Source organism: Ostrea edulis, chromosome 3 (assembly GCF_947568905.1).
Source record: "Ostrea edulis chromosome 3, xbOstEdul1.1, whole genome shotgun sequence".
Lineage (NCBI taxonomy): Eukaryota > Metazoa > Mollusca > Bivalvia > Ostreida > Ostreidae > Ostrea > Ostrea edulis.
The window spans coordinates 58,086,004-58,097,507 of NC_079166.1; the positions used below are offsets into that span (position 1 = coordinate 58,086,004).

Consider the following 11,504-nt stretch of genomic DNA (forward strand, 5'->3'; position numbering starts at 1 on the left):
ACAAGTTGTGATTGTTATTCGTCATGTTGACAGGGATTTAAATGTGCATGAAGACTTCATTGGACTGTGTATGGTGCCTTCCATCAACGCTACAACACTGACCAATGTAATTTAGGATACACTAATTGAAGACAAATATTGCAATTTTTTCAATAGATGGAAAGATATATATTAGGAAAATATGGGGGTGGGGGTGAATATATGTACATACTAGCTAAAATACGTTACACCCCCCTCCCTTTTTTTTTAAATCCAGTTCGCCGCCCCAATGTCAAAAACTTGCCGACGCGCCTGCAAACCATACACCTAGGTTCTCCACAAACGATGTATCACTGATAATAGTGTCGACAAAGTTCAGATGGTACGATGGTGAGTCAGTGACTATGGTTTTCGATGAAAAAGCAATGAACTCTGTTTTGTCCTGATTTAATTTTAGCATGTTAGCGGACATCCACATCTTTATTTCGTCCATACAAGCCTCAAGGCGGCTAGCGGTATTTTGCCAGTCATGTTTAGGTTTGAAGACTAGATAGGCTTGTGTGTCATCTGCATAACAATGATGTAGAACATTGAAACTAGGGTCGCAACGCTTGTTATTGAGCTATAGTGTTCTAAACATGACCTTTTTGCACTTAGAATTTATTCAATTAAACTTGATTTTTCTGTTGGTGTCAACACAACATAAGCAACACAAATCAATCATTACATATAATAGATACATAATCATGTCTTCTAACACTACAGATAAAAATAAATAAATTAATACTAGTAATGGAAATAAATAATGACCTTTTTGCACTTGATATACGAAAAACTTCATAATATCAAAGTGATAGTTTAATAGGACATATTAGGAGTAATGTCAATTTCTAAAATTTAACACAATTTTCAAGGTATGGTCTTACAATTTAAAATGCCACTAAAAAAAGTTGGAGTTGGAGATCAAACTGTTTAATTTTTGGCGAAAATACTGAATTTTTATACAAAATTTCCACTAAATTAATTAAAACTTTTTTAAGAATCGGTGTTCTGTTTGGAACAATATATCAACCAAGTTAATAAATTACAACATTTGAACTAGTTCTAAGTCTCAACTACCTGTATCATAAATTATAAAACTGAAATACAAGTACTCGTTACGTATAGGGGTATAAAAATAGACGATACATTGGATGAAACAGAAACTGTAATATCATGCAGAATTAGAACTTTTTGATTTGTGAATCCTTGCGCCACAAAATATAGTCCCTGTCAAACCCTTTCAAAATTTGAATTGACACAAAAAAATTCAACTGGATAGGGTTAAGCAATAAATGTGTAATCTGTTTCCACCAATGGGATAAGTATTGAACCAGTAAATACTTAGTTGTAGCATCCTGCGCAGTTGTACTCAAAAGCTCAGGGGCTAACTTCCTTTTAAAAATGGATTATACGCGAAATTAAAGGTGCAATGGTAAAAAGCTGAATTAGATATAAAGGAAGAAAACAAGTGTTGACTGGATGTTATTCTCTTTAGAGAAGTCGAGAGGCATAGCCTACATCGACTTCTCTTCGCAAGCATTCATGTTTTGATTCTGGAAAACGTGTAAATGCCGGAGTCGGTGACGGTTTATGTTTCAACCGACGTTTCAACTAAGATAAGCCTGGATTTACGCAATAGACAATTTGTTTTCAAACATTTAACAGCAATGCACAAAACCGTCACAAGGAAATCAACACTTACTTGCTTTTAATCCATTTTCAATATGCCCCTGTCCCGGGTTTAAATCACAACTCTGATTACGTCAGCCTGCTTTTCTCTTAACTGGTCCTCTATTGTGACAGCTCCCAAAACCAGTTAACATAAACCCTGGACAGGGGGCATGTTGAAAATGGATTAAAAGCTAGAAAGTGTTGATTTCTTTGTGACAGTTTTGAGCATTACTGTTAAATGTTTGAAAACAAATTGTCTATTGCGTAAATTCAGGCACATCTGAGTCGAAACGTCAGTTGAAGCATAAACCGTCACCGACTCCGGCATTTACACGTTTTCCAGAATCAAAACATGAATGCTTGCGAAGAGAAGTCGATGAAGGCTATGCCTATCGACTTCTCTAAAGAGAATAACTGGATGTATGCTGCATTGCGTTTGAAGAGACGTTGAACACCGGTTGTGTCGTAGGACTATTGTGCATGGAATGCGACTCGGTTCCATTTCAACATCAAGTAAAAAGCTCAACACCTCTTTATCTAAACTGCTCTCGCTGACTAAGCCCCATATAACGCAGTTCAATTTCATTAATATCTCATCTCACAGATCAAAAGTCGCTGCTTGCTCCGTCATATTAATGAACTCGTAAAGTAGACGATACATACTGCATGGGAACTCGTATTTAACTGTTTAAAATATGTCTACTTCTACCAGGCAGTGTCCTACGCCATCAATTTGACTATTCTGCCACGTCATGACTAGGCCTATGTGTGCTGTTTCTTTAAATTAATGTGTATTTTATTCATATCTTTGTTTGTGTTTATTTTTGGTAGCATCAAACGAATACATTTCGTTTACAATATGTAAGTGTGGAAATTCCCGTTCTATAAATAGCGTTAAAATTAGAACGGGGAAGATGCATTCTAAAGAAAAGTAGTCTCACGTGCTTAGTGCAGATGAACTCCAGACGAAATTTTTTTTTTACTAAGAAATCAAACGAATTTTTCATCCAATCAGCATCGTTGTTAAGTCATCACTTTAAAAGTTATTAAACGATTTATAAATCAGATGACGACTCACTTCTTTGATTGGAGTGATGAATGCCAAGAGCGATTCCGTACTGATTACTTGTGCCAGTATTTTATACGAGTCGTAGCTCTTCATTGACCTGGCCTCAAACAGTTTACTCGTAACACCAGCCACCTCTTTTTCTTCTGCCACTTGTTCAAATAAATCTTCATGGAAAACCTTCAACAAAACCAAGAAAGAGAATTTAGTTCCCCAGGTTGTGAGTTGAACCCTGGACGGGGTTAGATAGGAATCCATATAAACCGAATGTCTCTGTACATTTATTTTTAGGTTTTACTTACCTCTTGAAGACCCTTCCTGCAGACATCCAACTCCCCTGGTTTAAGGACAGGTAGTAGTAAATTTTTCAGCAGCACATGTACAGTGTAGCACAAAACATGCACCTGTTGGAAATTAACAATACATATCAGATATATATCATTCACGTCATTCAACATGAATATCAGTAAAACTGATGGATACTCCTGGAACTGCATCTAACCTATGGAGAGTGACTTGCACAATGATCCATTACAGTTACTGTTGAAATGAAGGTTATATCATATAATATACCCCATGCATACTTAAATTCATTCCTTATAAGTAATTAATGCAACAAGAGGCCCACAGGCCTTATTGGTCACCTGAATACTAGTGAAAAAGTATCACTACTCCCACGGGCTATCAAATCTAGAAATAAAAATCCTGTTCTGAATATCTAAGCTAAACTATAATATTCAGCAACAGTATAAAACAAGATGTGTTCTTAAAACTTCACTGTTCTCAAAAGTGCATACACTGATAAAAGGTTTTAAATAATAGATGTATTAACATTAAAATATCAAAAGATATAACTAATTTGGACCATCCTAAAGTCATAACCCTGGGTTGTGAAATTCACCATTTTTGTACATCGTTTTCTGTTAATTCCTAAACTTGTATGCATTTATATTTTATACAGTATCAGCAAACTTGCACACAAATACTATATACTAAGTTTGGTCCCACCCTGGGATTAAAACCCCTATTCTGGGGATCATCAAATTTACAATTTTGGTAAAAGACTACCTAGCTGCTCTATTCATTTAGTTTCTAGTTAGTATCAATAGCTCTAAAAAGATGTTATTTAAGTGTTTTACAAGTAAACACTATAAACCAAGTTTGGCCCTGCCCTGGGGTCAGAACCCCTACCCCGGGGATCGTGAAATTTACAATTTTGGTAGAGGCCTTCCTGCTTTACATCACTATGCATTTAGTTTTTCTTACACGTGTGTGGTTCTTGAAAAAAAGATTTTTGAAAATTGGTCTATTTTGGGCAGTTTTTGCCCCGCCCCTAGGGCCCCAGGGGTGCTGGAGTCCTGAAATTGACAATTGATGTCCCCCTTGTCCCAATGATGCTTCATACCAAATTTGAAAAGAATTGGAATGATAGTTATAAAGAAGAAGTTAAAAGTGTTCAATTGTTAACGCACGAAGGACGACAACCAATTGCAATAGGTCACCTGAGTTTACTCAGGTGACCTAAAAATGTAACCAAACACATATTCTTTATCATCCGAGGTCGAAAATACGTTCAGTAAAGACTAAATCTTCAAAATAGATGTCGTGTTTGGGGTTTTGATGTCCTATTCCTCATGGGGTGAGGCTCTGGTTTTGTTGATACGCATCGATTCAGTAGTATTAAAATGTCACATTTTATTGTTCGGCTAGTAATTGACATAGTACATGCATATATTTGGATGAAACTGTTTTCAACACAAATTGAAAATCACATTTCACATCACGCCCGACTTTTTACTTGATCGAACATTTTATTAAGGAATCATGCATTTATATGACCGATTGAAAATTGAAATTCCTAGACGTTCAAGGTTAGACTCCAGACTTGCACATTTCTATATTTGATTTTCCATAAACCTAACATCTTCAAACTGAAATTTATTCCATCGATTGATTCTGAAAAGCAACGTAATCAAAACAAGCTTAATTTTGAATCACGACACATTACTCGAGTTTCAGTTTTGAATTTCGTAATTTATTCGAGTATATAATACCCTGGACTACCTTTCCTTGATTATTTATCTGCCTATTATAGGGATGTCGCCTCGTTTTATTCTACTGCAAAGCCATCACTGGTTCTGGTTAGATTACATCAGGTTATGTTTAGTCAGTTTGGCGTTTGAAGAAACCTACATGAACACTGTACTTGTTCATGCAAACTGGGATAACACTGATCAATCAAGTGGTACAGAGTTTGTTACCCCCCTTGAAAATATATTACCACGTGCAACCTACAACATGGGGTGACAATTTTTTTTCCGGGATAACAAACTGCTGTATCACCCTCACAGCTCTATGCTAATTGTATTTACAGCAGATCCAATAGGTATCTTCTATATACATGTATATATTAATTTCATTTTGCTCGACGGATAGGCACAAATTTTCCTAAGCAATAATCTGGATGAAATTGGCGGACATATAGTGACAGTTTGGTCCAACATTGGGCGGACATGTTGTGCAGGCGGACATATAGTGCAGGCGGACATAATTATGGTGACAGTTTGATCCAACATTGGGCGGACATGTTGTGCAGGCGGACATATAGTGACAGTTTGGTCCAACATTGGGCGGACATGTTGTGCAGGCGGACATATAGTGCAGGCGAACATATAAGGACTCAACATGCAACGTTGAATTACATATTTTTCAAGGAAAAAGTTATGTTGTTTTTTGAGTTTGAATTAAAAGTAAATGCCAATAGTGCTGATTTGTAAGATATAACAAAGATGATAATGGAATGTTAGATGAGGAACGGAGGTATAGATGCGAGGAACAGAGACAAATTTCTTCAGTAGCTGATGCAGAACTTTTGTCTCAGTCCTTTCATTTGTACAGGTAAGATATTGAGTATACTTGCGCATTTCTGAAATAACTTTTCAATTTTTCAGATGGCTTAGTTAATTTTTGTGTGAACTTTTATGATAATATTTGTAATTATTATTGAATATTGTGTATTATTATACCTCAGTATGAGAATTCTATGCAACGCGTAATCTGATTGGTCTAGACAGTCACGTGCCAGGGATGAAAAACTTCATATCTTCCTCTCAAACCAAACTCCCCGTCGAGGCCTCATTACGTCACCTGCTCAATACGTGTAATTGAATTGATTCATGCATCAATTAAAGTGATGAGAGTAAAAAATAATTAATTTGATGTGCACATCAATTCAATTACAATTATTGCAAGCAATACTTGAATTGATGATATCTTCAAATAATTAAAGATGTCTTCAGTTATGTGAGTTAAGTGTTAATTTAGTGTTTCATAATAATTTACATTGTATATTAGACTTGTTGATTTTAAATACTCATACGCTTAATATATATGTAATGAATGGAACATATACTTTTTTAAAAGGGTCCTACTTCTCATCATATATCATTTCTTTTTCACCTTGCTGTATCCATATATATGCAGATGTGTTCTATTTAAAGTTGACATAAAAGTATAACTGTTATACACCTTATTAATCCACAGGAGAAAAGATAGGACAGTGACCTCATCAGACAGAATATGTAGCTGTCATTTCAAAGATGGAAGGAAGGAGAACGGCCCAACCTTGTTTCCTTGGAACCAGGGTACTTACTTTGACTTCCAGGATCCGAATACAATTTCACGGTAAGTAAAACAGTTGATACCTGATCTATTTTATAAAGTGATTTGTCTTCCACCATTTACATCAGTTTCTTCTCATTTTAGACATCAATCCAGACAAGCTGACCCTTGTACAGAAGAAGAGACTGAGACAGCTGTTACATGTAATGACAGAGAACCTTTGACTACAAATGAGACTGTTGATCTGGAGCACACTTATATGCGGTCCTATACATCTCTTGTATAAGAGATCAAGGTGATTAATTTTTAAAAACTTAAATCTTTTTGGTAGATTTAGATGTATGTATATCATAATTCACCTTAAATGTATATTTAAAATAATCAGCAATGATGGTTTATATTGAAGGGACTTGAAAAGCAAATTGCAGAGTTGCAGACAGAAATTAGTTACCTCCAGTCCAAAAAACATCCTGTAACAGTTGCCAAAATAATGGAAAATGAAAAGAAGGTATGAGAAATGAATTCCAAAATGATTGATATAGTTCTCCTTACAAATTACTTAGTTCCCAAAGTGTTTTTATTCAATTTTAAGATTTAAGGAGGTATACTACACCAGAGAAATTTGATGTAGATGTAAAGTGGAGGAAATGTACATTTGTTAACAATATTTTGAAGTTGAAATTTTTCAAATTTACTTTATTTTGTAAAAAAAATACAGTTTTAGTAGAAGGTAATCTGAAAAAAATTTAAAACCCCTGCTGGACTCGAACCTGCGACCTACAGTTCAGCAGTCGGTATTCTAACCTACTGAGCTACTCGGCTAGGTTTTTAAATGGAAAAGGAAAACTCAAATATTGCTGATATCGAATTTTTCATCCAAAGAAGTCAGCCATTATGATGATGTAGATTACTACCTTAAACACTATATGAACATTTTATAGCTATAGTTTACCTATTTATTTTAGATGATGATGTACACCTCTTTAAAACCAGAGATATTTAGCATCATAGACACAACATTACAGCGGTTCCCTCTGGTATATGTGGATGGGTGGACTCCAAGTGCTTTTTCGAGGTCGGACCAACTTTTCATGACATTGATGAAACTGAAGCTGAACTGTCCCCTCCTTGACCTTGCCGAACGATTCTGTACCAGCAAAGCCACAGTACATAATATCTTCATTACCCATGTTTTTGCTTTGCATGAAGTGTTTTTTGTAGGCATGATGGAAAACAATATGCCATCTCTTCTGAAATGCAAGTCATCAATGCCATCGAGCTTTGGAGATTCCAGTTGCTGTCGTCTGGTAATTGATGCCACAGAGGTGACGCAGGATGTCCCTGGTCAGGACATGGCAGCTCAATCCCAGACATATAGCTCATACAAAAATCGACACACTGTAAAGGCAGTAACAGGTGTTGTTCCTAATGGAGCAGTTGTGTACGTTAGCAAACTTTATCCTGGCAGTACCTCAGATGTGGCTATAGTGGAACACAGCAACATGTTAGCTAAGTTATCGCCCGGGGACATGATCTTGGCAGATAAAGGTTTTACGATCTATTCACTTCTTCCTCAAGGTGTTCACTTGAATATTCCCCTATTCCTTAAAGATAAAGGAAAATACACACCAGCTGAAGTTCAGGTTTGCAGAAAGATAGCTCGTTCAAGAATCCATGTTGAGAGAGTGAATGAGAGGATAAAACATTTTGAGATTCTTTCACATATTCCCCAGCAATTTCGCCACATTAGCACAAAGATTTTTCAAGTTTGTTCTATGCTTGTAAACTTTCAAGATCCAATGATCGCTGAAATTGCAGATAATTACACTTCCAATCAGTAAATTGATATGGTTGTTTATCTCTTTCAATCTATAGAGAAGAATACTATGTGGTTAACTGGCAGGTAAAATGTGGTGTACATTGTGTTGATATTCATGAATGAAGTACATGTACTGAAATGTAAAGGAATGCACCTCATTTTATTAAATGTGCATAAATGTTCAACCAATCTAGTTGTTTTCTATTTCAATGTCTAAGTTCAACAAGTTAAGATAGTAATCTATTTTGCAGTGTGTGTTGTTACTAAAAGAGAGCCATCATGGTTTAATTGCCATAACTTTCGAGCATAGGTCTATTTTGAAACCTTTCACCAGCATTTGGTTATGTTTCAGCAACATGAGTTTATCAATATAAGAGAAGAAGAAAAAACTAAATAAACTGACATTTTACTTTTGAACAATGGGGATTATTTGAGTGAAGTAAAAGTCAATAAGTTTTGCAATGTTCTGGTCCCATGCACTGTCTTGAAGAACCCTAACTATGGCAATGTCCTTGGTGGTCCACATAACAAAGTCACAGGCGGATTTGTTCTGAATATGTAGCTGTCCCTGTACTTGATCATAATAGATGTGATCTTCCTTTAGCTTGTACATCTGTCCGCCATCATGAACCTGGAAGTCTAGCAATATAAAATTCATATGAGTCAATGAGATTTTTTTCAATTTGCTATAGGAGATAACTAATTCAAGAATATGAAATACCTAAACAGAAGTCTTTGATTGATAAAATGGCCTCAGGAATAGTCATATTCCTGGCACTGAAAGGACATTTAACTTCCAAAATCTCTGGCATCAATTTCATTGTCTCCAGTATGTCTGTCAGTTGAGCTACTTGATGGTTATATTTATGCGTTGCTGCACGGCGGATAATCCCATCAGGACTTGCCCCTAATACACCACTTTCATGTAGCCACACCCCTGAAAAGGTTTGGACACAATGTTGTGTATTGACTTATAAAATTGTATACTGAGTCTGTGTATTTTAAGCAAAAATATGAAATAATCTCTTGGTATAATGTAGCATTTACTGTAACATAACTATCATAAAAAGAAAATTATACCTGTTTCTTCAACAACTGCATCACCGTATGAGCAATACTTTGCTTTGGCAACTGACTCATTGTTGATACCCCATACAATGGCATCTTTTGTTGACAAATCATAAGAGCCCAGAACCTGTTTGAATAATGATGGAGGAAACCTGAAACAATATTACCAAAATGATTTAAATACACATTGAGGTGTAAAACATACTTTAGGATTTATTTTCAACATGATCAATCTGATTCAATATTAAATTTATTAAAGAAGAATGACGTTTTACCTATTTCGTCGGATAGCAGCAAGCACTTTACCAAAGTTGGATGCAGTTAAGCGGTTTTTCCTGACCAAAGCCCAAAGATGGTTGTTCCTCTGCCCAACAGTCAATTGTGCAACCTGAAATTACACGAGTTATTCTAATGTTATTTAAATTTTTTCTACTAAAATATTTTTATCTATTGCCTTTGAACTGACTTCATCAATTTTTTTTTTACCTAAGGATATGACTAACTGTACATGTATCTACCTGCTCTATTTTCTCCCTTTGGATAGCAAGATTTGTCTTCAACCACTGTATCTTGTCTGTAGCACTAGTGTAAGCTTCTCCCAGCAATAAATCTTCTACATAAGGAATGTCCAGTGTAGGGGATGGGGGTTCTTTTGACACTATCCACAGCATAGCTACATGTAAAATTTGTGTTCATGAATGATTTACAATCAATTTATGAATAATTATTCATGAAATTTTAACATCAATAGAGAAATATGAGTTTTAAACTATATATATATGCTAGAAGATAATGATTTCCAATTTAATACAATGTACAACATGTTTATGTTTTATGCCATTATTGATAAACTTAAGTGATGGAATGTTGCATTACAACAAATAAATCTTCTAGTAGGAAAATAAACCTCAAAACAAACTTTAGAATATGATACATGTTAATAACAATAAAAATGAAAACATGTACCAACTGCACTCAAAGCCCATTGTTGTTAAAGTTTTGATATGATGTAAAATCACACTTTTTTGTTCAGCATAAAACTGAACTACTTAATATCAATAGTCCCTATTATAGGGTAGAAAATCCAGCATTGAGTATTTGTAGGCCCAGTATTCAAATATGAAACAATTGAACATTTTAAAACAAAAACGAAATCACCAAAAAAACAACAACATATTTTCGAGCATAATCTTAAACCTGAAAATCGACCAAGAGCATTAAGTTTATCACACAGGAAAGCAACATCTGTATCATCAACTGGTCTTGATGTAGCCCTAACAGAACAAAGTAATTAGATAGCATATTAAGTCTCTTGAACCCAATACTGTTTAGAACAATGCAAAATAAATAAATAATTTTAGAATATAAAAATCTATTATATCCATGGGACATCTAAAGTTCACTCCATATAACCGTAATACCAGCATAAAAAGATAAGCAGATGATTTTATCAACAAGTTTATAATGATAAATAGTTCAACTACCCATTTAATTGACACACTATTTCATAAAATATGATACTTTAAGATAATTTGTTTACTTTCTTCATATTCTTAAGAATACCTGTAATTGGCCACTTTTTGTGAAGGTGGAAAAAGCTCATCCATAGTGGTTGTTTTCTTTGGTGGTGCTTTCTTAGGATGCTGGATCCAAGAAGCCCTCACATCCGTCTTGCTAACATTCTTATAGCTAAATAGAATATTATAAAGTTTTATAACTATTCATATATTAAAAAAATCTAAGGCATGCATACTTCCAACATTTCATACCCATATAAAAGGAGAGATGCCTTGTGGTGACATTTATCCTGCCCGTTCACACAATCACATATGCTGTCAGAAACTGTGTGATTATCCCCTAATGTGACCTAAATGAAGGAACAGAATGAATACTTTCTGACAAGTTAAAAAAAAAAAATTAGTAATATTGAGGTGAAAATTGACACAGAACGTGCACTTACACTGACGTGGTAACTTCTGTCTCTCATACTGGCTTGAACTCTTCCCTGGGCGTAATTAAGTTCGGGATCGAACATAAACTTTAGTACATGGTCTGCTTTTACCGCTAACTCGGACTTTTGATGAAGTTTTTTGGTTCCAGACACGTAATTCAACCAATATAGGATGGAAAATGCCATCCTGTTATCTATTTACCGTTACCACGTGGATTTGTTTATCTCCAGTAGCTAAAATCTCGTTCAATCTCGTCAAATTACGCACTTCCGCTTTCTCGCCCTAT

At 35.1% G+C, this 11,504-nt stretch overlaps 2 protein-coding genes across 2 annotated transcripts; one reads left to right on the forward strand and one right to left on the reverse strand.

The window, feature by feature from the left end:
* The first annotated feature begins 6,310 nt into the window (after positions 1 to 6,310).
* Positions 6,311 to 8,383, forward strand: LOC125676060 (uncharacterized). The gene is made up of 4 exons (XM_056158262.1): positions 6,311 to 6,442; positions 6,524 to 6,674; positions 6,786 to 6,887; positions 7,345 to 8,383. Exons 3-4 carry the CDS (start codon positions 6,870 to 6,872, stop codon positions 8,218 to 8,220), a joined length of 894 nt encoding a protein of 297 aa, XP_056014237.1. The 5' UTR covers positions 6,311 to 6,442; positions 6,524 to 6,674; positions 6,786 to 6,869; the 3' UTR covers positions 8,221 to 8,383.
* Positions 8,384 to 8,588: 205 nt separating this feature from the next.
* Positions 8,589 to 11,501, reverse strand: LOC125676057 (uncharacterized). Its single transcript, XM_048913952.2, has 8 exons — positions 11,227 to 11,501; positions 11,036 to 11,133; positions 10,830 to 10,955; positions 9,785 to 9,939; positions 9,542 to 9,654; positions 9,279 to 9,418; positions 8,920 to 9,135; positions 8,589 to 8,837 (listed from the first exon to the last, which is right to left on the reverse strand). The coding sequence occupies exons 3-8, from the start codon at positions 10,867 to 10,869 to the stop codon at positions 8,605 to 8,607; spliced, it is 897 nt and encodes a 298-aa protein (XP_048769909.2). The 5' UTR covers positions 10,870 to 10,955; positions 11,036 to 11,133; positions 11,227 to 11,501; the 3' UTR covers positions 8,589 to 8,604.
* Between the last annotated feature and the right edge of the window lie 3 nt (positions 11,502 to 11,504).